The sequence below is a fragment of the Cetorhinus maximus genome, chromosome 4, assembly GCF_964194155.1.
Source record: "Cetorhinus maximus chromosome 4, sCetMax3.hap1.1, whole genome shotgun sequence".
In the NCBI taxonomy this organism is placed as follows: domain Eukaryota; kingdom Metazoa; phylum Chordata; class Chondrichthyes; order Lamniformes; family Cetorhinidae; genus Cetorhinus; species Cetorhinus maximus.
Window position 1 is genome coordinate 64,757,696 of NC_135882.1, and position 27,844 is coordinate 64,785,539.

The 27,844-nt window shown below is 42.6% G+C and overlaps 1 protein-coding gene across 1 annotated transcript in view; it reads left to right on the forward strand.

Annotated features, from left to right (window-relative positions):
- The window catches only part of znf704 (zinc finger protein 704), a 268,334-nt gene that overhangs the window by 189,202 nt on the left and 51,288 nt on the right, over positions 1–27,844 (forward strand). The window contains exons 4-5 of the mRNA XM_078540255.1: positions 14,842–15,071; positions 21,755–21,855. Coding sequence (XP_078396381.1) covers positions 14,842–15,071; positions 21,755–21,855 — 331 coding nt within the window. The remainder of the gene's footprint in view (positions 1–14,841; positions 15,072–21,754; positions 21,856–27,844) is intronic.

Sequence of the window (27,844 nt, forward strand, 5' to 3'; positions counted from 1 at the left end):
GGGAACGGTGTGGGAAAAAAGATCGAAATGGGCTAAAAGGGGGGGATAAAACAATGACTAAAAATGGAAATGAATTTAAAGAAATAATAAAAATATGTGGGGGAAAAATATATAGATAAAAATTGAAAAATATTTGAAAAAAAGGGATCAAAAAGGGGGCGTAGAAGGAAACTTCTTAAACTGGCAAGTTGTAGTAAAGGAGTTGAAGGGCCTGTGACATGAGAAATAAAATATTTTCAGTTTGTTGCAATAGTACATTCTACTTAACTATTTAGTACACTTCACTGCTCAAATGTTTGTAGTTGTGATATTCTTGTATGCTACATCCTCTCCAGTCCAAAATGCTTGGAACCAAGTCATTTCCGGATTTTGGAATTTTCTGGATTGTAGAATGACATTAGAATGTCTAACTACAAGCACGTGAACTCAAAAACAATTTAGAAATAAATATTTACCTGAAATATATAACAGTGATAAAACATTATAACTCTGTAATAAAAATTGTTTTACTCACCCAAATATTATATATTCCACATTTCCACTCTCAAAGCACTGCACTAAAATGATGCTGATGGTGTTGAGGGAACACTTGGGTCTACACAAAATAATTCTGGACAACTGGTGTTTCTGAACAAATATATTTCCAGACTGGAGAGGTTACAGTGTATTAATTGCTATACCACCTGAACATGCCGTAAGGGAATGCCCTGCTATAGAATTGTCATATAATACTAAATACTCAGTAGAAAGAATATGTACTCTTGATATTGTTATGATTTTTCAAGCTTGACATTTGCTAGGCAGAGGACAGATACTTTGTCTAGACTAATAACATCTGACATAATAACATCATGAAGTTCCACCTGTATGCTGAAGAGACACAGGGGCCATGTCTGATTTTTCACACACTCCTTAGTGTAAGGTCCTGGGGCAGGCAACATCTCTTATATGTCATTCTCCCTCTGTTAAATAGGATATACCTATATATTATTTACATATTTTAACACACACAAGCTTGTTGTCATTTTATGCAACTGACTACTTTTCTACCATTCTCTCTATCCGATCTCTGTGGATTACTGCACCTTCCAATTGTTTTTGTACAGAGAGAAATTTTCGCATACCATTTGGAAATTCCCTTGCCCTGGAAGCACAGCCTAGTGAAAATTAATAGATTATACAATCATTTATGATCACTTATAGTTATCTACTGGCAGCTTTGCTGGATCATGAATACATTAATTAACATATTGCAGTCATGGCTGAACTATCTTTTAGGCTAAATTTGTAAATTGATAGGATAAATACTACAGTTTTAAATAATAACTAATCTTTGTATTTGTTATATATTTATATTTGGAGAGAGAAAGACCATTTGCATGGAAGTTAGCTTCAGATCTTCAGAAATGGTGCAGTCAGTTGCAACAATACAGCACTATGCACCCACTTGAATCAGTAAATTTGACCAGCAAGTTTTTATAAAGAATAGCATAACACTCACTTTTTTCCATACTGCTTTTGATTTACTTATAAATGTTTGCACAAAGGACAGCAACTTTACGTTTTCAACTGTCAGCACGCTCAGGCTGCCATGGCTTTTTATCATTCACTGGGCTGTAACCTGGTGGAGCGGATCACCTGTCCATTATAGAACCCGTCGATTTCCATTCCATTGAAATCCGCACTCTGTTGAAGGATGTATCAGAATTCTCGAAAGGTTATAATTTAATGTAGATTTCAGTTTTTGTGTAATCAATTGTAAAACAGTTTCTTCTAGTGACTTCTAGAGGATGGTCAGTGGCCGCAGCTATGGCCAAGGGGAGTGGGGGAGTATAATAAAGATTCTGACATTACTAGATTCTTCTACAGTTACATATTCTGCAGAAAAGCTATTAACATATGTTGAATGCTGTTTTGTTCATTCTTTGAAGATGTTTTAAAATGCTTCTAAAGCATAACACACTTCTGTGCTGTAAGGTTAAGATTTTGTGGAGGAGAGAAATCACAAGAAATTGCATAATATTTTTAGCTAAGAAGAGATTAAACATTTGATGATAATGGACACTGTACAAGGTTTTTAACTTTGCCAGTCATTATTCTGAAATTGATTTTCCCTCTCACCCAACCCCAAATTTAAGACGCAAAATATGAAAATGTGATGTCCTTGTCCTCTACTGATTATACTTGGATAGCGTTGAGAAATATTATAGGCTCATCTGGCTTGGGACAGCCATGAAGATAAAATGATGAAAATCAGCCTCCAATGTCTTTTAAAATGCCCACTATAGTTTGTCAGCCATTAAATCTAATTCCACCAAAAATACAACATCCTGTTCTCAAGTTAAACCGTATTCAATCAGAAGTGACGGAATTTTAAAAGCATACTAAGTTATCATTGCTGCTGAGCAACCTCCCTGCTCCTGAAAAACTAATTTTAGAAGTGTGGCATGTCATTCCCTCAGAATAACACAAACATTTCATGATTTTTAAAATAAAAAGTAATATTTGTTTTACTTTTTGAAGTTTGTTCATGATATTTTAGCTTCCACCTTAATCCCATGTGTACATGCCAATGTTCATTTTGCTTTCTGTAAAATGATTAAAATTTATGTCATAATCTTTGCTTTTTACTTCTCAGTTTGCTGTATTTGAGAATTCTCTAATATGATTGGCTGATCAGTTTGATTGATGACTTCACTATTGCTGGATGCCACAAATTCCCTTTAAATGGTGTCAAATTTAAAGCAATGTTGGGATAGATGAAATTGATGCTCTGGATCCTGTTAAATCCTGTGGCAGCTTTTTTTTTAGGCCAATTGTGACCGCTGTTGTTATGAATAATGCATAATTTTTAAGCTGAATTATATATATGTGTGTATATATAAACATATATATAATATATTTGTGTGTTAAGAAAGGTAAAATTGTTTCAGTTTCATTTAGGTTGTTCATGAGTCTTGGTGCCCAGGAGCCTGGATAGACTCCTGACTAACAGGTCAGGTATTTTGGGTTTGTTTGTTTCTATACATTTTTAATGAAGTTTTACAACCCCTGAAGGGTTAAACATGGGATAAAAGTTTAGTGATTCTGAAGAGAAAACTTTACTGTTGCCTAGTGAAAGTGGTCAAGTGACACAGACCCAGGAAAAAGACAGAAAAAAAAGAGTTGTGTTTGTCAGAGAGAGGACAAGAATTCTAAGCTGTCTGATAAGAAAGACAACAAGGCTATTGGGGACAGTCGTTGACTGAATAGTCAATTTTAGAACTCAGTAAAGTGATCGGTTTAGCAGAGGTGCTACTAGAAGACTGAGTTTAGGGAACTCATTTGTTAGCTCTGCAGTTGAAGAAACAATAAGTTTGGAGTGTGATTTTTGGGTGTTTCGAGAGAGATACAAGTTTGGTGAGAAGCATCAAGTGAATGCTCAGGAATTCACCAGAAGAAAACCGTGTGCAACCGTGCCAGTCCCAAGCAAGAAACCTTTGTGTCAAACTAGTGGTAACTCTTCACTGGGTTATTTGCCAGTAAAGATATTGCTGCAGTAAAGGAATAGTGTGAATTCAATTTGTCTTCTTGTGTTTGTATTGCAATATTTACAACCTTTTTGTCTGGTGTTATATAGTTCATTTTTCTTGTTTGATAATTTTTTTTTTTATATTTAAAGTTCATCAGCAGACTCCTGCGAATTTGTTAGTAACTTTCCTCCATGGTTTCTAAACAAAAATTAGGATCTATCAAGCCAGGTCTGAACAGTAGTCAGGATGTGGGGCACAAGATACACCAGGAGATAGAAAAGGCGTGTAATAAAGGCAAGGTTACAGTGATCATGGGGTATTTCAATATGCAGGTAGACTGGGAAAATCAGGCTGGTAGTGGATCCCAAGAAAAGGAATTTGTGGAATGTCTACGAGATAGCTTTTTGGAGCAGCTTGTGGTGGAGCCCACTAGGGAACAGGCAATTCTAGATTTAGTGATGTGTAATGAGGTAGATTTGATAAGGGAGCTTAAGGTGAGGGAACCCTTAGGAGGAAGTGACCATAATATGATAGAATTTACCCTGCAATTTGAGAGGAAAAAGCTGGAATCAGATGTAACGGTATTACAGTTGAATAAAGGCAACTACAGAGGCATGAGGGAGGAGCTGGCCAGAATTGACTGGGAGATGAGCCTAGCAGGAAAGACAGTGGAACAGCAATGGCAGGAGTTTCTGGGAGTAATTTGGGAGAGACAGCAAAAATTCATCCCTTGGAAGAAGAAGCATACTAAAGGGAGGACGAGGCAACCATGGCTGACAAGGGAAGTCAGGGACAGCATAAAAGCTAAAGAGAAAGCATACAATGCGGCGAAGAGCAGTGGGAAACCGGGGGATTGGGAAGCCTACAAAGACCAACAGAGGACAACTAAAAAAGAAATAAGGAGAGAGAAGATTAAATATGAGGGTAAACTAGCCATTAATATAAAAGAAGATTGCAAGAGTTTTTTAGATATATAAAGAGTAAGAGAGAGGCAAAAGTGGACATTGGGCCGCTGGAAAATGATGCTGGATAAGTAGTAGTGGGGAACAAAGAAATGATGGAGGAACTGAATAGGTACTTTGCGTCAGTCTTCAGGGTGGAAGACATGAGTAACATCCCCAAAGTTCAAGAGAGTTGGGGGGCAGAGGTGAGTTTGGTGGCCATTACCAAGGAGAAGGTGCTAGGAAAACTGAAAGGTCTAAAGGTGGATAAATCACCTGGACCAGATGGATTACACCCCAGAGTTCTGAAGGAGATAGCTCAAGAGATAGTGGAGGCGTTAGTGGTGATCTTTCAGGAATCACTGGAGTCAGGGAGGGTCCCAGAGGACTGGAAAATGGGTAATGTAACCCCCTGTTTAAGAAGGGAGTGAGGCAAAAGATGGGAAATTACAGGCCGATTAGCCTGACCTCAGTCGTTGGTAAGATTTTAGAGTCCATTGTTAAGGATGAGATTTCAGAATACTTGGAAGTGCATGGTAAAATAGGGCAAAGTCAGCATAGTTTCATCAAGGGAAGGTCATGCCTGACAAATCTGTTAGAATTCTTTGAGGAGGTAACGAGTAGGTTAGACAAAGGAGAGCCAATGGATGTTATCTACTTGGACTTCCAGAAGGCCTGGCAGGAGGCAGAGAGTGGGGATAAGGGGGTCCTTCTCAGGATGGTGGCCGGTGACTAGTGGACTTCCGCAGGGGTCAGTGTTGGGACCACAACTTTTCACTTTATACATTAATGATCTAGATGAAGGTACTGAGGACATCCTGGCTAAGTTTGCAGATGATACAAAGATAGGTGGAGGGACAGGTAGTATTGAGGAGGCGGGGAGGCTGCAGAAGGATTTGTACAGGTTAGGAGAACGGGCAAAGAAGTGGCAGGTGGAATACAACGTGGGCAAGTGTGAGGTCATGCACTTTGGTAGGAAGAATAGAGGCATAGACTATTTTCTAAATGGGGAGAGAATTCAGAAATCTGGAGTGCAAAGGGACTTGGGAGTCCTAGTCCAGGATTCTCTTCAGGTTAACTTGCAGGTTGAGTCGGTAGTTAGGAAGGCAAATGCAATGTTGGCATTTATTTTGAGAGGACTAGAATATAAAAGCAGGGATGTGCCGCTGAGGCTTTATAAGGCTCTGGTCAGACCACATTTAGAATATTGTGAGCAATTTTGGGCCCCGTATCTCAGGAAAGATGTTCTGGCCCTGGAGAGGGTCCAGAGGAGGCTCATGAGAATGATCCCAGGAATGAAAGGCTTAACAGATGAGGAACGTTTGAGGACTCTCGGTCTATATTCGATGGAGTTTAGAAGGATATGGGGGGATCTGATTGAAACTTACAGAATACTGAAAGGCCTGGATAGAGTGGACGTGGGGAAGATGTTTCCATTAGTAGGAGAGACTAGGACCCGAGGGCACAGCCTCAGAGTAAAGGGAAGACCTTTTAGAACAGAGATGAGGAGAAACTTCTTTGGCCAGAGAGTGGTGAATCTATGGAATTCATTGCCACAGAAGGCTGTGGAGGCCAGGTCATTGAGTGTATTTAAGACCGAGATAGATAGGTTCTTGATTGGTAAGGGGATCAAAGGTTACGGGGCGAAGGTGGGAGAATGGGGTTGAGAAACTTATCAGCCATGATTGAATGGCGGAGCAGACTCGATGGGCCGAATGGCCTAATTTCTGCTCCTATATCTTATGTCTTATGGTTTCACTCTGAGATCTGACTTGTCCAGTATTAACATTGGTTGGGATCATAACACTGTACCTTTTCTGTTGATTGCAAAATCCCTACCAATTTCTTTAATGCTTATATCATTAAACTGCTGATTAGTTCATTCTCAAGACATTTCAAAGAAAGAAAAAGCCAATTAAATGTTTGTGAAGTGTAAATGCTGTTGTAAAAAAGAGAAACGTGCCATCCAGGTTGCACATAACAAAATCCTGCAAATGACAGTGTGACAATAACCAGATTATCTGTTTTTGTGGTGTCTGTTAACCGATAAATATTGACCAGGACACCAGGAGAATTTTGGACACCAGGAGGGCTTCCCTGCTGGTCAAAACAGTGCAATAAGACCTTTAACATCTCCTTGAGAGGATTGATGAGCTCCCATTTACCATCTCATCCAAGTGATGGCAGGACCATCATGACAACTTCCTCATAATGCACTGGAGTGTCAACCTTGATTTTTGTGCTCAAGACTCTGGCGTGGGACTTGAACCCACAGCCCTCGGGGTCAGAGTAAGAGTGCTACCACTAAACCACAACTTGCAAAACTAACTCAGTCACTATCTTCAATGTGCAATTCATCAGGCTCCTGTCTCTGCCAATCTCAGTGGTGATGTTGGGCCGGATTCTCCTGTGGGCTTGGGAAAATGTGACCTCAGCACTTCCATGGCTAGCAAACTGCATATCCGACCCGCATGTGACTTCATGTGCCATTTTTGTCTTTTCACACAGGGGTCAGGTTTACATTGCAGCTTGCAAGCCCCTTTCGTATGCATGTGGAGTATGGGTGCGGAGACAGGCCAGTTAGAAGGCCCACCTCAGTTCTCCAGCACAGTTTCCCAGCTCCCAACAGTGTTTAAAGGGGCCCCTAAATCTCACCCCTCATCTCCCTCACTCCACCCACCTCCTATCCCAGCCTGTGTCCCCTGAGATCACCGCACCACCCCATGCCACTTCTATGCCCCTCATGTATCCTCCATGCCTGCTCAGATTACCTATGCCACCTCTATGCTCCGCATATATTCTCCATGCCCCCTCAGATCACTCAGGCAACCCCATGCCATCTCTACGCCCCCATGTATCTGTCATGGGCACTCCTGAGATTCCATGCAATATCAATGGAAACTATGTTACATTGGGAATAAAATAAACCTCTCACCATCTAACAACAGCCTCCATATCATTGATTCTGAGAAAAAATGTACTCTGCTATTTGAAAAAAACCTTGTAATACTTGTTATCCTATTAGCTACTGTCAACAAACCAAAAACCATATCAAAGGGACAATTTGTTATTACAATTTCGTGAAACTCATTCATTCTCAAATGAATGGAACACCTATTGTGCTGAAACCCATTAGCACTTAAAACTCAGTCAAGCATTGATAATGGCCACAGCTGTCGAAACAATAGACTACTCTCTGGGATGGAAAGGGCAGCAGTTGCTCATTTCAATTTCAAAGCAGAATGCTTACCGGCCAATGTAAAGGAGCAGGTGGTTAGATTCTTTTCAAATGTAGTTTTTTTTTGATTGTTCAAATCAGCATTTTTTAGCCAGAGCCATTTAAATCACAGTAGAAAAGATGACAGCACAGTCTAACAGCACATTTTGTAACATTTTCACTGCATTATGGCGCTTTCTCCATTGGAAAAGCACTGTGATGCATGTGAATAAATACACAAGGCTGGTCAACGTAAGGATCAACTTAGATTTAAAGGACAGATCCCTTTGATCAATCACTGCATTAAAAACACATCAACATTACAATACAGAACCTAATAGTTGCATTTGAAGGTGTGAAAACATTTTACACTTACCTTTCAGAATGTTCCAGACATCTCAGCCGGCTTTCCATTTTCTTCACAAACTCTCAAACCTGGTGCCCTTTTGAAGGGTTTCCTAAATCCCACACCGCCAGATGAAAATGGTGTGCAGAAAGAAATATGATTTTTGTCCCCCGTTTAAAATGGCGGAGTGGGTGTGCATTTTGCTCATTAGGCATTCAGGAACCGCAAGATGGCCAGAGCAAAATGGTGCAGGGTCAGGAATGCGAAGGAAAATCTGATTTCCTCCAAAACAAAACTAAGGCCTGAAGATTCAGCTTGGTGGGTGCGACCGGCAGGCCCAGGAGCGGTTGGGAAACGGACCACCAACCGCGATCGGCCTCCGACTGCGATTTCACGCTTGCTGACCAATTAACGGCCAGTCAGCATGAAACATGCACTGAAAAGCTCAGCGCTGCTGGGGTGGGGGCGGGAGGAGGGCGGGTGATGACATCGGCTCCGGCGAGCGCTGACAGAAAGCTCCCTGATGGCAGAGAGCTGCCTCAGGGAGCTGAAGACCTGAAACCCAGGAAATAAAGTTTTTAAAATCATGGAAGAAATGTCCAAGCATCACAGTCAGGCACCTGAACATCTAGATTATAAAAATGGTGTCCACAGATTTCTATTTTTATTTTATTTAATAACAGAAACCTCATTTCGCCCTTGGATGAGGTTTGCTGAATAATGGCTAAGTACTGGCTGATTCACCCTTCCACCAACCGTAAAGTTGGATGGGCTGCGTAAAATGACAGACAATTGCGCCGTTAATTGGCTTAGTTGCCCTTTTAGTTGTTGGCGGGCGCGCTTCTGACTTCTGCACATGCCCACCGCCCAAAATTTCGCCCGAGCGCAGGATGACATCGAGACGCTTGCCCGACATCATCTCGTGCGATTTCACGCCGGATCGGGTCGGGCATGCACCCACCCGATGAGCATGAAATTCAGCCCTAAGTGTGGCTATTCATGCTCCGAGACATATCTCCACACCCAGACAAAAATTTGGTCCCATGTCTATAAATCTATGATAAAAAATTCTAATTTACTGCAAAATTAAGGGATGTTCTACTTCCTAAAGTTACGGATGTTAGTACTAGGAAATGTGCTGAATAAGCATCATGCATTCCCAGATCAAGTGTAGCGGAACCCTTCACTGTACCCTGAAAATGCTTTGACCCTCAAATCTTAGAGGATGTATGAGATTACCAATTTAGTGCCAAGTTAAGGAAGTTTTGTGCTGTAGACCCACATCCACCGGGACCGCATTGCCAGTGGCTGTGAAGGTGACCATGGCAATGAATCTTTACGAATCTGGCTTGTTCTAGCTGGAGCGATAGCTATTTGCGACAGTTTGCTGTCCACTGTTGTGTAAGGGAAGTCTCTGAGGCCTCCTATCAAAGAGAGTTGAATACATTTCATTCTCTCCCCCAGAGAGAAGCAGGTGGAGCAAGCACGATCCTTCACTAGATTGCAGGTTTCCCTTTGGTACAGAATGCCACAGCCTGCATGCACATTGCTTTGCGGGCCCACATGTTAACTCTGCCCTCTGTCGGAACCAAAGGGGGTTCCACTCCTTCAGTGTTTAGCTGGAGTGTGACCATATGCAGTGAGCAATATAGGTCAGTGCCCAGTACCATGACAGTGGTCATAATGCCTCCATTCTACGGCAGTCCACTGTGCCACTTGCATTTGCACAACCACGGCAAACCAAAAGGTGGCTGCTGGGCAACAAGGGCTGACCACGTGGTCGATGACTTTGGTGCACAACCCATGCACACCGGCGCAAACATGCCAACAATGAAAGCTATGTTGCCACATGAAATGTGATAGAGCAGACCATTGGCGTGCTGAAACAATGCTTCCACTGCCTGAGCTTCCCTGGAAGAGCCCTTCAATGCTCGACAGAGCAGGAGTCAAGATTCATTGTGATCTGCTACCTGCTGCTCAACCTGGCCATCATGATGGGACAGCCCTTGCCATCACCATATAGTGAGCAGCTGAGGAGCATGACCATGAGGAGGAGGAAAAAGAGGAGGCAATCTAGCCAGGCTCTTTGTGCCTGGGCTCTCCATGAAGAATTCATCCAAGTGAGATACCAGTAACTACAACTGCAATTCCCCATTCACCAACAGACCTTTTGTCACTGATCATTGCAGCGTCCGGTTGGCCATAATACAACAATGAAAGGCACCACAAAATATACATTCTAAACCAAAACACATAAATGAAACCATGCTATGCTGCATGTAAAAAAAAAGAAAGACTTTCAGTTAGATAGACCCTTTCATGGCCACCAGACTTGTAGCACCTTACTGCCAATGAAGTCCTTTTCGAAGTGTGGTCATTATTTTAATGTCGGAAACACAGCAGCTAGTTTGTGCACTGCCAGCTCACACAAACAGCATTGTAATAAGGACCAGATAATCTGTTTTTGTGATGTTGACAATATTGGCCACGGCACCAGGGATAATTCCCATACTACTTCAAAGTAGTGTCATGGGATCATTTACGTCTGTGAGGGCAAGTGGGGCCACAGTTTAAAATCGCATCTGAAAAGTGGCACCTTAACACAGCACTCAGCCTTGATTTTTGTGCTTGAGGCCTGCAGTGCAACTGAACCCACAACCTTCTGACTCAGAGGCAAGAGTGCTACCAACTGAACTATGCCTTACCTAACAGTCCACAGTCGTCCATGCATCCCCTTATTGCCTGTCTCTCACATACTTTTGCCTGTCCTAGTGCTTCTCCTCAGTGTTATCCCAGTGGTTGTAGCGTGGATGGTGGAAGGCTCTTGACTTTCAGTGGAGGAGATTTCAGATGCCTCGGAGGTTGACCTTGAGTAGTTTTGGGTCTAGAAGGCCCGACTGTGGACTGTATCCCCTCGGCATGAATGGCAGCAGTTCGGAATGGCTGACTGACAGACAATAAAAAGGATAGTGACAGCGTGGTGGATTGGAAGGGTGAATGTTGTCTTCCTGAGTGATGACAGCAGGTTCAAGCTCCATGAAGCCTCTTTCACTCCCCCAGGGTCGCATCTCAGCAATCCAAGTAATCTGCTGGAGGACAGACAGCTGGACTGCTGTGAGAGCCAGGAAGCCCTTTTACATGTTGTAATCTGCAGCCCTGGTGGCAGCAATCTGAGTTTGCATGTATTGGGACTGCTTCCTTGTTCGAGTTACTTTAAACACCAGAGTACTCAGGCATCAATTGTAATGAGACATCACATTAGCCTATCCAGTATGTGCTCTAAGGTACATCATACTACATGATTCCAGCATCAGTTGATGGGTCTTTAATGATCTTATATTACACAATCCAACATGAGTACTCAGGCATATCACACTACACAATAAATCTGCCTTTGATCTCTACATTTTATGCATACTACCACTAAATCACGGTACATCAGAGATAAAAATGACGACAGAATGAAAAGAAGGTGCACTTAGCTCCTCTCAACCTCTCCTAATGATTTTGTTATGGTTATATGGCCTCCAATTGTTTGATTACAACAAACACCAGTGACCATACCAACATCCCCATGACCATCAAAGGCATGGATGAATGACTTTTACATATTCCAACAATTTCTTATCCAGTCCTCAGCCGCACTCACACAATATATCTCATGTTCAGCAGAAAGCTGTTTTAACTCATCGTGTACTAATCTCACGAACAGCCCAGGATATCGAGGTGCACAGGTAATGTGAACTTACTTTTTCCACACATGGCAGCAAACCTACCTTGCAAGACAACATTCTGGATTTCCACTGGAGTACTCAGGCATTTGATGGCTGTTGCTTGTGCTGCAATGGAAGCTACAACATCGGCCATCAGACGTGGCATCATGGTCAGGGCCACAAGTGTGTGAATGGGGTTAGTCACCACTTCAATACTAGAAAGGATGGACTTTGCGCCAAGTCCTGTGCCAGTTTTTTGCTGGACTCCTCCATCCTCCTTGGCATTGACTACAGACTGTGTGGCAGGCTTCCCAATAGATCAAGCATTTTGTTGTGCATAACCATCAACCTTCATTTGTAGACCACCTCGTCAAAATCCTCATCTGAGTCCTCTGCAGAAGAACTTGTGTGGGTCTTCACCCTCCGGCCATCTGGCACTCATGCTATCCTTATCCTTTGCTCTGCCCTGCTAATGACTTATTCCTGATGTTATGGCACAGCCAATGGTAAATGCTGAGTTGTTCAAATCCCAAAGGGAAACTTGAAACAACTGCCACAACTTGTTTTACAATTTGTATAAATTTCTAGATCCTGCCTTGAATTCAGCAGTAATAAGACCACCAAGTCTTATAGGTTTTTACAAAACTAGATTAGATATCTATTAGTAGAAGAAATGACTTTAAATACATACACAGATCTATAAATTACTACTATGATAACTTCTAAATCCCCTACTTAATCTGAATCCCAGTTACACTTTTGTTAAGGCAACAGTAAGACACAGATTTTAAAAGACTCAGGCAAGGTGACACACAATACCCTGAACCAGTTGAATTCAAAGTGAATTTCCTTAACTCCAGTTCTTTGAAAACAACAGTTTGAGGCGTAGATGCTGAAGGCTTTTCACACTTGTTAGATCTTAAAAATGCCTGCCCTTACACACAGCCTTCACTCCTTTATACATATTTTCCCTTTTGAATGCCAATACCCATTGTTTCACTATGTCTTTTACCTTGCTGATAATAAAAATCTCTCACCGCACTGTTTCTAAACTTCACCTGGCTAGGTGACACATTTCCCCCTCCTTTGAAACAATCTAGTCTGGTTTATTTAAAAATGCAAATGCCCTTTTACAGCTTACATTCTAAACTTCCCCCATGTTTACCGTGTTCACATCAAAGCCTTCAGACCAGCTGCCTTTAATCCAATTAAGTCTCACACACAAACACACACACACACACACACATATAGACACAGATACCACTATTTTACAATAAATTCCAATAACATTATGAGAATTATTATATCTTCCTGACAACGGTGACTCACCATGTACAGAACCCAACTCTGTGTTATCCTTTAAATATCCTCTGGTGGCTGGCTGCAAGTGTGACGTCGAATGACGATGCATCTTCATCATCACTGTCTTCTTGCTATTCCTCCACTGCCTGGGCAGGTTGTACCTCGTGGGTATTTGAAAGGAGAAAGGCACAAGGGCAAGGTTTTGGTTGGGGGGCTGGAGGAAAGAAAGAGGTGCATGCCTACACCATCTGCGGCTTGGAAATCAGAAGAAAGTGTGGGATAAGGAGAAGGAGCTGGGATGTGAGAGGGAGGATCAGGTATGAGCATACCATTACCTTCCATGGTTTCAGCCCCATCTCTGGCCACAAGCTCAGCAATGAGCATCCCAAAAATGACCAACACAATTTCCTTCATGAAGATTAGGACATGCAGCCATGCCTGTTCAGCTTCAGTTAGCTCTTGTTGCCTCTGGTTGTGTGCCACCTTGTCCTGCTTGAGAGGAAAGTGTGTCATTTAGTGTAGTGCAATCTTTTTGGGTGATATGGCTGTCATGGTTGAATGACTGGCAGTGTGTATAAGCTTTGAGATGTGGGTGTGAAGCTTGCAGCACTGTTAAGTGTGTGAGGATGTGGTAAAGCATATGAGTATCAGGTATGAGTCCTGATAAATAGAGGTGGGTGAGTGATGGGCGTATGGTGAATTGAGCAGTATTTCAGGATGATGGTTCAGCTAGTAGAATACAACATTTAAAGACACATTCCCTGATATTGGCCACTCATGTGAAGTCATTAAACTTGCAACACTGCACCCAGGTCCTGAGGGCTTGACTCCTGGTGTTAACCTCCACGGCTATCTGCTGCCTCCTGAATGTGCGGCTGGAGGGACACCTCTCCTCCTTCCGACCTTTCCACCAAGGCCTTCAATGCAGCATCTGCTAATTGTGGAGTCCATGTTCTCTCATGTTTGCCATTCTTCAATATTTCCCCGGTCAGAGTGACTTCCTGAATGACTGCCAGCAACTGCTCCAGTGCCACAGTCCATCTCCCCTTTAGGATGTGCAGATTAAGCACAGGCTAGCTTCAAGAGGTGCTAGCCACTCACAATATTGGGCCATTGCTAGGGGTGCATCCAACCAATCAACAGCATTGACTGGACTCTGAAATGAGTAAACAGCACAAAATTAGAGTGCTGCCTGCGTCATGACTGATGAGCATTGGTTGATTGCACATCACGAAGTTCGTGCCCACTTTTGGGAGCTATCAACTGGGAAATCAAAATCAAATTCAGGTCAAGCAGTGTTAGAAAGTGAGAATAACTGGGCCCAAGTGGGCGGAACAAGCAAGTGAAGAGAAAGTGAAGGAGAACTGGGGAGGCAAGAAGTAATGGGGAGAGATGGATGGAGAAAGGGAGACCAGAGGGGAGAATAAGAGGGGGCAATGACAGGGGGTGCAAAAAGAAGAGGGCAGCACTGAGGATTCATTTCCTTCACAGTGGGGCAGGGAGTGCAATGGGCCGTCTTTCATATTGGGGCAAGGGAAAGAAGATGAAAAGCAGGATAAGGACCAGAGTGGGGTGGATGGGAAAGAGGACAGGAAAATGGAGACAGGGGTTCTGAGGGGAGAAAATGAAACACGGATATGTTCTATAACAGTAGGGTGATTAGTTCCATCACGTTATTGCCTAGGTGAAAATCTACTCCAATGTGATATAGGTGTCAGCATCACAAGATTACTGGAAGTTATGCTATGTTCTGTATGTTATAAACAATGATCCTGTTGAATGAGAATTTCTGCTGCATTTTGTGTAACAGATCAAAACGGTTCTTGGAAGGAGGGAGCTAACATGTCATCAAGCTACAGCAGCAGTGGCAACTGGAGCTGGGGGGTCCCCAGTGATCAGTCAAATCCATCTACCCCATCGCCACCCTTATTGGCCGACAGCTTCAAACCTTTTCGTGCAGCTATCCAGCCGGATGACAGCATTGATGAGGCGGAGTCCAGTAACCTGTTGTTTGATGAGCCTATACCAAGGAAAAGAAAGGTATGTTTAAGTTACCCCAAATACAGTTTCCAGTTGTTCCTCTCACTCATCTTCCTCTATCTTGCAAGCTGCCACCAAGTCTTCAGCTTTTTCTTTCAAAATATTAGAATGGGTTGCTCTCAAATCTATGACCATCTCTCCCATCTCCTGTTTGAACCTCTCATCAGTCACGGAGTCTGCCCTCTGACCCTCCAATGACCTCAACCAAAATAGCAAATGGCACTCTGTGTGACTATAACGGTGGTTCATTATCATCCTCACCTTCCTAAACCTCTGCAGCCTTGGACACAATCAACAGTACTGTTGATTTACAAAGGGACCTGGGTGTCCTTGTACAACAATCACTGAAAGCAAGCATGCAGGTGCAGCAAGCGGTTAAGAAGGCAAATGGTATGTTGGCCTTCATTGCAAGAGGACTTGAGTACAGGAACAAGGATGTCTTACTGCAGCTGTACAGGGCCTTGGTGAGACCACACCTGGAGCATTGTGTGCAGTTTTTATCTCCTTACCTAAGAAAGGATATACTTGTCATAGAGGGAGTGCAGCGAATGTTCACCAGACTGATTCCTGGGATGGTCGGATGAAGTGAGGTTGGGCCGACCAAGCCTGTGTTCACTGGAGTTTAGAAGAATGAGAGGGGATTTGCTTGAAACGTATAAAGTTCTGATGGGGCTGGACAGACTGGATGCAGAGATGACGTTTCCTCTGGCTGGTGGGGTATAGAACAAGGGATCACAATCTCAAGATACTGGGTAGGCCATTTAAGACTGAGATGAGGAGAACCTTCTTCACTCAGAGGGTGGTGAACCTGTGGAATTCTCTACCACAGAGGGCTGTGGAGACCAAGTTACTGAATATACTTAAGAAGGAAATAGACTTCTAGACTCTAAAGGCGTCAAGAGATATGGCGAGAGAGCGGGAGTATGGCGTTGAGATAGAGGATCAGCCATGATCATATTGAATGACGGAGCAGGCTCAAAGGGCCGAAAGCCGTACTCCTGCTTCTATTTTCTATGTTTGTCCATCACATAGACCACGTACTACCACCCGAATAACAACCCCGCAACATGCCTCCACCCCTACCTCAGCTCATATACACAATTATATCCTCATCAATGCCTTTAGCATCGCTAGGCTCAACTATTCCGATGTGCTGCTGTTGGACTCCAGTTCTCCACCCTCTGTAAACTTGCACTTATTCAAAGCTCTGATGCCTGTATCCTATCCCATAGCAAATCAACCTTGCCAATCACCCCTTGTTTTCCTGACATGCATTGGCTCCCAATTTCCTAAACTTTAAATTTAAAGTTCTTACCTTTAGTTGAAATTACTTTGTGATCTTGCCCCACCCTATCTCTGTAATCTCCTGCAACCCTACAACTCTACACAAATCTCCATTTCCCTGACTCCAACTTATTGTGTATCCCTCCATTTTCTTCTCCATTGGCAGCTGTGCCTTTCACTTACTGGGTTGCACTTTTAACATTCCCTCCATAAGCATGTCGCCACCTCGCTCTCCCCTATTAAGGCGCTCCCTAAATCTCAGCTCTTTGGCCAAGCTTTTGATTACTCCATCTTTGCCGTGGCACCCCTTTCTTTCGTTACAACTCTTTTAAATGTCTTTCTGTGTTAAAGATGCTCAATAAATGCACTTTTTTTTCAGTTTACAGTCGCCAAGCCTCATGCTTTTGCTGATGACCTGAAGTAAAAGGTTCACAATTGACAACCTAGTTAAATTACCACGTATGCTCAGGCTTTGATGAATGATCAGCTGTTCAGACAAGCAAATTGCTGTCTGATGTTGGCTCTGACAATAGTACATCAACTGGGAAATCCAGAGAAAACGTTTCAGTTGTTAGGCGTGTAGAACCGTCTGCAGCTAAGTCAGAAGGGAAACCTGAGAGTGGAGAGTTGAAAGATAGAAATGGCTCCTTGCGTTTCCTCCAGTGGCTTAATGGGTAATTGAACTATGTTTTGTGGGGATTTAACCTCTGGTCTTTGTTTCAACCCCTGAGTTCTTTCTTTTCATAACCTGGACAGTGTTGTATGCTACAATTGGTCTCCCTCCCCAGACTATTGCCATGGATGAGTGGGGGGGATGGGGAGCGATGTAGTCAGGAAACCATTCAGGATTTCTGTGCACTGTCACTGGCAACACCTGTGTGTGATACTTTGGGTGAGGATAGAATTAGGCTTGACCGTGCTGCTTGTGACACTCAGGGACCAGAAATCCTGGTGCTGCAGAGGGTGAAAAGCCAAGTGTATGCTCCAGAAGCCAGGATAAGGAACTTGAAGCAAAACCCCACTTTCAGCAAGATTCTTCCCCATCCAGAATGGCTCTTTAAACTCCTCTGGGGGACCATGGGAAGATTTCCCCCAGGGTGGGACATTGGAGAAATTCTTGGGCTACCCTCAGAAGCTTGTGTCCTTACCTCCCTCGAAAGGTTTCAATGGTACTTGTCAGCTGGGAGCTGCATTTATTACCATGACTTAGGTAACTGAAAGGATCAATTGATTGGGACAAAATGACCCCTGTAAGCCAAAGAACCATAAGGTTTATTCTTTGACCCTATTGGGTCTGGAGGGACCTCAGGCAGGATGGCTGTGGACTGTTCTACTTTACAAGGACAGATTGGGATAAGTGGCAGTGATGCATTCTTGTAGCCACTAGCAGTTCACCTTGGCTATGAAATGACATCCCTCCCTGGGATTTGGGGTGCAGTCTCTTGCCCAGAATTAGATTGGGTGATATTTCTGTTCCACCATACTTACACTGCTGGGACAACCTACCATCAAGTATGGAGCCTCTCTATCTAGGCTTACAGAGGAAAGATGACTTTTTGGGTGGGTGTTGCCAGCACCCACACCTCAATATGACTATAACTTTTGGAGAAGATGGGGTAGATTTAGACTTTGTGCCGTAGTCTTAGATGGGTGACGGCAAATTGGCAGCTTGCTTTGCATCTCTCCTTTTTATTTAGTGGAATTAAAAATTGGGAGAGATTTAAAACCTCTTCAATTCACTATCAATCATTTTACTTCATGACCAGAGTCAAAACCTAACCCAGGGAGCAATTTTTTAAAAATCTGTTTCTTTGTGCTTCATTAATGATAATGCATCATTATCAAGAAAATAATGCAGCGAAATTTATGAGCAAACAGTTCCTCCAATTTTCTACTGAGATCCATGGTCATTAATGCTTTCCAGTTCAGACAAAACAAAATCATCTTTCCAATTTTTTAAATATTCATTTACAGTATGTGGCTGTCGCTGGCTAGGCCAGCATTTATTGCCCATCCCTAATTGCCCTTGAGAAGGTGGTGGTGAGCTGCCTTCTAGAACCGCTGCAGTCCCTGTGGCGTAGGTACATCCACAATGCTGTTAGGGAGGGAGCTGCAGGATTTTGACTGAGCAACAGCGAAGGAACAATATATTTCTGAGACAGAATGGTGAGAGGCTTGGAGGGAAACTTTCAGGTGGTGGTGTTCCAATGTATCTGCTGCCCTTGTCCTTCTAGATGGTACCGGTTGTGGGTCTGGAAGGCGTTGCCTTGGTGAGTTTCTGCAGTGTATCTTGTAGATGGTACACACTGCTGCCACTGTTCTTTGGTGGTGGAGGGAGTGAATGTTTGTGGATGGGGTGCCAATCAAGAGGGCTACTTTGTCTTAGATGGTGTCAAGCTTCTCGAGTGCTGTTGGAACTGCACTCATCCAGGCAAGTGGAGATTATTCCATCACGCTCCTGACCTGTGCCTTGTAGATGGTAGACAGGATTTGGGGAGTCAGGAGGTGAGTTACTTGCTGCAGGATTCCTGGCCTCTGACCTGGTCTTGTAGCTATAGTATTTATATGGCTAGTCCAGCTCAGTTTCTGGTCAATGGTAACCCCCAGGATTTTGATAGTGGGGTTTCAGCGATGGTAATGTCACTGAATATTAAGGGGCGATGGTTAGATTCTCTCTTGTTGGAGGTGGTCATTGCCTGGCACTTGTGTGGCGTGAATGTTTCTTGCCACTTATCAGCCCAAGATGTGACAATTAACTTCAAAGTGAATTTGTGTTAATCTGAATTAAACCATCTGAATAGAGTAAGCTGTGTACAGTCTGAGCTCTGCTATGTAATGGTTTAGGACCAGTTATCAATAGTGTTTGAGCAATCAATGATTCTGTAAATAAATGTTAGACTCATTAAGAGGCAGGAATGTTTCTCAGGCACCAATTTCTAGGCCGATGAGTCTAATCCCACACTCCTTCTCACTTAGCATTGTTTTCTTATTCAAGATCTATCCCATCACCTTTTCAAAAAAATTCTGCTGGCAAATATTCCTGGCCCTCCACCCTGGTGCTGGGCAAGAGCAGCTCACCCAAAGGGTACAGCATCTATCCAGACCCAAGAAAGGCTGTCTTGAACCATTAATATGATGCCTGGTGACACTCCTGATGTAAGCCTGCCTTCTAGCTCAAGTCTGATGCTGGTAAACTGGGAAGCGTTAAGGTGCATAGCTGCAGCTGTGGGTCTGGTCAGTAGCCTTGCGCTTTTCTGCTGAAGAGATCCAAGGAAATCTGCAGCATAGTTTTTAAAACCTACTTACTTTCAGGCCTTTCTTCAGCTTCCTGCTGGGTTACCTCAGACTTAAATTTGAGTACATTCCCAGCTCAAACTCCTAATAACACCTTTACAGAGTTTCCTTGCAACAACTGCAGATGCAGGCACAGCTTTGCTCACTCAGAAATCATAGAAATTTTAATTGGTTCAAAAGTTTTGAAAATTCATATAAACTGCAATCTGTTTATCTAAATTCTTCAAAGGATTCTTTTAGGTTCATTAATCACGGTCTGTATTTTTACAAAATTGTGCTGACTTGCTCCAGTTAATTAATGTTTCTCCAAATCTATGTGATTTCTACCTGTAATAGTTTAACAACAACTGAAGTAAAACTGACTTACCTTAAATCCCATCCTTATTCTTGTCTCCTTTTTGTTTTGACATCCATCAATTTTCCATTCTAGTGACTCTTGGAAAATTTACAGATAGTACTCTTTCTTTCCTAGTTCCTCACAGGATCATCAGTTGTAAACTAAGAACATAAGAAATAGGAACAGGAGTAGACCATTCAGCCCCTCGAGCCTGCTCCTCCATTCGATAGGATCATGGCTAATCTTCTTGTGTTTCAATTTCAACATTCCCATCTAACCCCAATAACCTTTGATTCCCTTGCCTAACAAGAATCTATCTACCTCTGCCTTAAAAATATAAAAGAATAGGTCCCAGTGATTGACTATGTTAAATTTGAGTATCTTCTTTAATATAGCATCTCTACAATCCAGTATCTACGTTCTCTGTAAAACTGAGGCACAGTGCTTATTTAGTATTGCTGCCATTCTTTCATTCTTCATTATAAGCTTGTCTCCTTCAGTTTTTAGCAAAGTCTCATCTTAGCTATTCTCTTGATACTAATGTGTTTATAAAAAGCTCTTTTATAGTCCTTTGCTTGTGTTTATTGTGTTTGCTCATTTTTTCTCAATCTGCTCAGCTTTTGATTTAAATAAACCTTTGCTGTTTTTTTAAAATGTCTGCTTATAAGTGCTAAATACTTCTTTTTACATTTGAGGTAATCTCATTCAACTATGGACCCCATGCCTTTTGATTGACTTCCATTTTCCCTTACTCAATATCATTTTTATCCTTTCTGTATCCTATTTAAATATTTCCCCATTGTTAAACTATAGTTTAGCTATAAACATAGTTAAACTATATGTTTGCCAGTTTTTCTTTCTATTTAAGAGGCTTTGTTTATCTCATGTTTATTTGCTATTTTCGGATGTAGCATCCTTGCCCTCAATTATTCTTTATCTTTCACTATTTCTCTTCCTTCTGCATCTGCCCTGGAAAAAAGCGTCCCTTACGTCACTTATAGTTGCATTTTCAAGCTGCCAACAGCTCAGTCTTTGACTTCAATATTTCACCACAATATTTCTACAACTGTTGATCTACTTAACCACTCCCTCTCCACCACCTCTCCTTCCCTTGCCCCTTCTCTTCTATACTCCTATCCTAGTCATTTCCTTAGCATGGATCCCTTGAGCCATCTCCCCGTCTCTGTCCTTCACTAGCAACAACTTTTTTACACCCTCTCGCCGTTGCTCCCTCCACCTTCACTTCAATTAGTCAGTGCGAGAATCTCATGGATTTTTTTGTCACTCAGATTGAGGCCAACTATTCAGCTACCTCTGCAGCTTTGCCCCTCCACTTTGCATACAAAACCAAAAGTCCCTCTCAGGCTCCTGAGCCCTAGCCTTCAACCCAGATCTCCTATCACCCCTACCGTCTGAGAGTTTGCCCCACTCACCTCTTAATCCTGTTCCCTCTAAATTGCTGAGCACCCACCTCCGAATCCAGTTCCCTCGAAATTGCTGAGCACCCATCTTCACTTCTTGACCCCGGGGCTAGTTGATATTGTAAATAGTTCTCTCTCCCACCTTCCATGCCATTAAAATCTGTAATCATCACCTCCCTCCTCAAAAATAAATCCTTGGCCCCTCAGTCCTTGAAAACTTCTCACTTTGTCTCCCTCTTACACACCACTTAGTTGGATTGTTTTACAAGCCTGCTATTAAGTTAGATCCTTGGTTTGTAGAATGTGATTACCACAGGAAATGTTTAATCTATTATCTTTTTTCACAGAACTCTATGAAAGTTATGTTCAAGTGTTTGTGGAAGAATTGTGGAAAGGTGCTCAGCTCTTCTGCAGGGATTCAGAAGCATATTCGTACCATCCATTTGGGGTAAGATGCAGATCACAGGGAAGAAGCTTAGCTTTAGGGGACAATCATAGCATAAGAGAGTTCTCATATTGTCAATACTGAATATATTTTAAAGCAATTAATCCATTGATGTAGTGAAAATATTAGGTGTTGCAATTTTTGGTGTTCTGACAAGTAATCTTATGCACTGATGAGAAGCAGATCATAGCCACAGTCCCTCATAAGGTAAGCTATCAGTAAAGTCCTTGTTATTAAGAAGAGGTGCCATGGAGGCCAGGTATTTTTACACAGATTTCCTTGCACTTTCTAGCAAATTTTAAAGCATTTAAAGCATTTTTTCAGACTTCTCAGAGCAGGTGATCTTCTTGCCCTCCCTAACAATGTGCACAACAGAACCATTGGTAATAGCTTTGGCATCGGACAGCCACCAGGGAAATAAATATGGTATAGGTTGATCTAAAGAGGGCTTTACTGCAAATATGTTTCACATTAAAACATATTATTTGGTTAATAGAAGTAGACATTGTCTGCCAAAAACCAACTGCCTTTGGGATCAACTCATAATGATCTTTCTGACTTTCAATACAGCTTCAAGTCTGAAACTGGAACTGATGTTAGGCAGTCATTTGGTCTCTTATATATAGGCCTTATTATAATCATAATGAAACATTGCTAGGAATTTTTTGCTTCAAGTTTTGTTGCATATTTTTAATAGTAATAGAGAACTTTGCAGCATTTGAACTGTGTCACACTGTTGTTACTTTAAGTTCACTGTAATTTCACACTTGATGGGTAAAATTATACAGTTAACCGGATGTATAATGGAACTTATAGCGTGGAGAGGATCCCTACAGTGGATAATGGAAGTTGGCAGTTAACCAAGAATATCCACATATTGTCTTACACATATGGTGTTCTAAACCCTACGCACTGCTAATGAAGACAAGTACAATCATATTGCAAATGAAGCATGACACTTTATTCTCTGAAACAGGAAACAAAAATAGAATTAAGAAGTATTAAGGGATTAGGCAATGAATTGATGTTTCTGCAAATCTTTGTCTCAAAGATTCTGGCAAAAAATTGGGGAGGCAGATAAATATAATATTGATAATGTGATTGTGATCCTGTGAAGTTCAGTTTTTGCAAGTTTGTCCATGAGGCTGGTTACTTGCTCCTTGAGATGAAGGTCTGACGCTGTAGATAAGTCTATAAATTAGGGAGTATAATGAGTAATGCACAACATTGAAAGCAAAACTGTAGATGTAGAAATACTGTAGATGCTGAAAAGCTGAAAATAAAAGCAGAGAATGCTGGAAATACTCAGCAGGCGAGGCAGCATTTGTGGAGAGAGAAACAGAGTTAATGTTTCAGGTCAATGATCTTTCGTCAGGACTGGAAGAGGTTCACATTTGTTAAGCAGGTAGAGAGCCAGGGAAGAGGGGTGGTGAGGGGGTTTGGCGAATCCAGCCTTGCTCACAAGCCCACCATGGAAGGCTGTGAAAGCGCACTATCTCTCTGACATTTATTCAGGAAGCTGAGTCAGTTCCACATCGAGGCAGTCTCTCCCTGTGGTAAGGCACATGTTCGACTGTATGTGCCACCATTGAGATTGGTTAGGAATCAGATTCATTTTATAGTGCAGCATGAAAGTAAACCAACCTGTTACATTGAGGCCACACTTTCATTTTAATCACATTCAAAGGATATGTTTGATCAAGGTTTCTACATGTGAGCAAATAGGAAGCGGCTTGGAATTTAATGCTTGCTTCAGGTCTGGGTCGTTATTCAGAACTAGCTGCATTGAGAAAAAATGTTTTGTCACAGATTCGCTAGATGCACAAGCAGACTCGGTTTATTCAGAATTTCACTTTTTGGAGGACCACATAGAGTTGGGGGGAGGGAGTGCTGTGAAATATGTACAGCCCTTCCTTTATCAGTCCAATATAAGCTTTCTAACCTATCTTTCAAATGCAAGTATCCACTTGAAACCTAGCTTCATTCCTGATTCAAATCTAGAAATTGTAATCTAAGACCTGGTTAAATTTTATCAGTGTGTTATTCGGATATCTTCAATCCCACTCTACTGAAGGTACTTTGCTTCCTGTATTAGCACAGTCATTTTGTACTTTATTAATAACCTTTATGCATTGTGCAGCAAATCCTCTCACAAATCCATCTGACTTATTCTATTACTTTCCTTTAGTCTAATTAGAATTGCCTTCAATTGTGTTAATTTGTGTCCAAAGGGAAAACTAAACATTAATTGCTGTTTTTTTAAGTAAATTCAAGTTCAAAGAATCTGGAATTGTACCAGTTCAAAATATTGATATATATGTGAGCACTGACATCAAAACAATTCTGGTGATTTATTTAATCACCTGCTTCATAAATTCTTTTCCTCAATAATTTCAAAGTATCATCCACCATGTGTTCAATAGTTCCATGAGCTCCTCAATCTGTCCTGTTCTGAAAATGTTTCACAAAAATGATTCAGTTACCTCAAAAGGGCAGCTCCAAACTGCAGACTAGAACTAATTTCTATTGTCTACCTGACAGTTATTGTTGATGTTTGTATTAACTTAACTACAACTATCATAATTCAGATTTGGAGGTGATAGTAATTACTCCACTGTAGATAAATGTATTTTTAATGTATTAATGCGTCAAGCTGGGGCACATAGGCTGGTTTCATTCGGCAAGAAGGCAGCTGCCTCAGCCAGTAGTGACTCTGGTGGAAGGGTGGGGGGATTCCTCTTTAACACGCGGGGATAACAGGTAGGATTTCTTTTTAAAGTTTTTTGTGAAGCATTTTCAGATGCAGTAACAAGAGCTTTTGTAAAATGCTCTCACCTGTTAGAGATTAAATAAACCACTACTGAAGTTTATACACCAAATGTCAATATTATGATTAAAAGAATAGAAATACATTTTTATACCAAATCTCTTGAGATTTAAGAGTTTGTCCCACAGTTTGAGGCGGTGCAGTTGGCATTTAAGAGTGGAACCAGGAGAGACACTGGCCACAGAGCTGGACTGAAGAGGAGGGGTGTTCGAGGGCGATGGAATAGTCCACTGCGTCAGCCCTAGCAGAGAGATTGAGGAAGGATAGAACCACGACCATATTCACTCAGGATATTGCTTGTGACTTTGACCCAATGTGCTGTCAATGCTGTGAGTGGGCTGGAAGCTAAATTGCAGGATCTTGAACAAGGTGTGGTATGACTATTGTTGAAAAGTAACAACCCACTCCAGGGCTTTGGAAAGAAAGGGAAGGTTGTATATAGGATTGCAGTTGGAGAGAATGGCAAGTTTCTTGAGGAGATGACAGTTAACAGGACTGCTGAAGAATGTGGGAATAGTATCAGGAGGAGGAGAAATGGGGCAAAATTTTTACCTTGGCGGGCAGGCGTGCGCCTGACCCACTCGAGTGTAAAATGATGTGTGTCGGGCGCATGTCCCGACGTCAACGCACAGTCGTGCGATATTTCAACTGGCGGGCGCGCGCAGGAATCAGTAGCGCGCCCACCGACATTTAAAAAGCCTGTTAAAGTCATTGAAGTCTTAATTAACTTAAATTTTCGCTGCCCGTCGAACCTTATGGTTGGCGGGCAGGCAAAAAGGCCAAGCGGCCTTTGCACTTTTTAAGAATCCTCATCCATGGGCGGGATGAGGTTTCCAAAAGCAAATAAAAATAAAACAAAAATTTTTGAATTTAATTAATAACATGTCCCTGCTCATGTGACAGAGTCACATGAGGGGACATGTTTTATAACATTTTGTGAGCCTTTATTTATTTTTCTGAAAACTCTTCATGTCCGTGAGGCAGATCTGTGCCTCAGGGAGATTTGCCAGCGTGAAATTGTGGTCTGGCCCCGATCATAGGCTTCGTGACCGCCTCTGCTGAGTCCGCCTGACAAGGGCTAAATTCTGCCCATGTTTATGGTGTCACCTCATTAAATCATATGATTAATGCAACCAAACTCAAATTTAGGGGCTGTTATATTTTTGGGTCTTTTCTCTACTTTAGATTTGCCAGCTGTCATATCTTTGACAGCCCCCAAGTCTCCTTATATCTTCATGGTGTTTTGACTAGCCCTGCTATCTCTGTGTAAGATGCAGTAATCTACCCAGGCAACAAGCACAGAAACCATAGGGCTGAATTCCCATTAGTGTTCTCCCACTTCTCCTTATGTCAGAGTTGTGGAAACCCTCAATGAACAGCATTTACAAGAGGTTTCATTAGCAATTCAATCAAAGTTATGGCAGATAAGCAGGCGAATTGCCCTAGAAATTCACAGTCTTTAATATCTGAAGCTCCTGAAACTATCCCATTACTCCACAGGATGAGCAAAGAGATCATATCAGACATTACTTTTAATTTTGAACAACTAAACAAATGTGTTAACCAAGCAATGATCAAGCTGCTAAAAGAATATTGAACCAAATCTTAACTCACACCGCAGTGGGTTGGGGTCATGTCAGGGATTGCAATCCTAAAATTCTGGAACAGGAACCAAGACTGCCTCAAGCCATAAAATGCCATGGGTGGCCTTCCCAGCACCTACCTGCCTGTCCTTTCCCTGCCACAATTTTACTAGGGTGGGGAAGGCTTTGGGCCAATTGAAGCCCTTAAGTGGCCGATTAATGGCCACTTGAGGGCCATTTCCTGCCTCCACTGTTGTTTCATAGGCAGCGGGCTGAGGCTGGCAACTGATCTGGAAAAAGGCAGGTAACACTGCTTGGGCTTCAGGCAGGAAAGGGTAGGGGTATGGGCGACTGCTTTGTGGGCCCTATGTTTCGATCAAAGGCCCCCCAATCTCCAGACATTCTTGCTGTAACCCCCCCCGCCCCCCAACCTGTGCACACCAGCCCTGATTCTCTTTGCCCATCCTTGTCGGAGCCTGGTCCTGACAATAACCCCCGCCCCGCCCACCCCACCATCCACCCCGCCACTTACCTTGCATCCAGCTCCAGTGGCAAACATTGCTGGGGACTGCATGGATCGAAGAGCTGCTGGCCATTTGATTGGTCGGCAGCTCTTTGAGGTGAGACTACTTCCCCAGATTGAGGCGGAAGTTAGGCTTCAAGGTAATTAATGCCCCATGGACATTAAATTGCTGTGGGGCCACGGGTCTGGGTGAAAGCAGAAGATACACCCGCTTCTGCATCTGACCCTGGCACCCATTCACTAGATGTAAAATGTAGCCCCTGGTTTTAACAGAGACAGGAAGAAGGATGCGCAACCAATCTGCTCTTGGGGTGTAGATTCACTATTTAAATATTATAATGAGGCTGCATGCCTTAATTGGAACAGTCATTCTATTTTTAGTCATGGGCAGCTGAGTTTCCCAGGCCCCAGGAAGCACGGTAAGTTAAACGAGATGTAAAGGGCTGAATCTATGTGTTAAGTGCCTTTACAGCACTGCTTTTGGACCAGGAATTCCCAGTCTCTGAACTGCTCTTGTAGTCACAGTATTTATATGGCTGGTCCAGTTCAGTTTCTGGGCAATGGTAACTCCCCTCACCGTGCCCACACCCCCCAACCCCACCAGGGTTGATAGTGGGGGATTCAGCAATTGTAATGCCATTGAATGTTATGGGGAGATGGTTGGATTCACTCTTGCTGGAGATGGTCATTGCCTAGCACTTGTGTGGCATGAATGTAACTTGCCACTTATCAGCCCAAGCCTGAATGTTGTCCAGGTCTTGCTGCAAATGGGAATGAACTGCTTCAGTATCTGAGCAGTCACGAATGGTACTGAACATTGTGCAATCATCAGCGAACATCTCCACTTCTGACCTTATGATGGAAGGAAGGTCATTGATGAAGCAGCTGAAGATGGTTGGGCTGAGGACACTACCCTGAGGAACTCCTGCAGTGATGTCCTGCGACTGAGATGATTGACCTTATGACCACCACGATTTTCCTTTGTGCCGGGTATAACCCCAACCAGTGAGATTTTTCCCTCTGATTCCCATTGACTCCAGTTTTGCTAAGGCTCCTTGT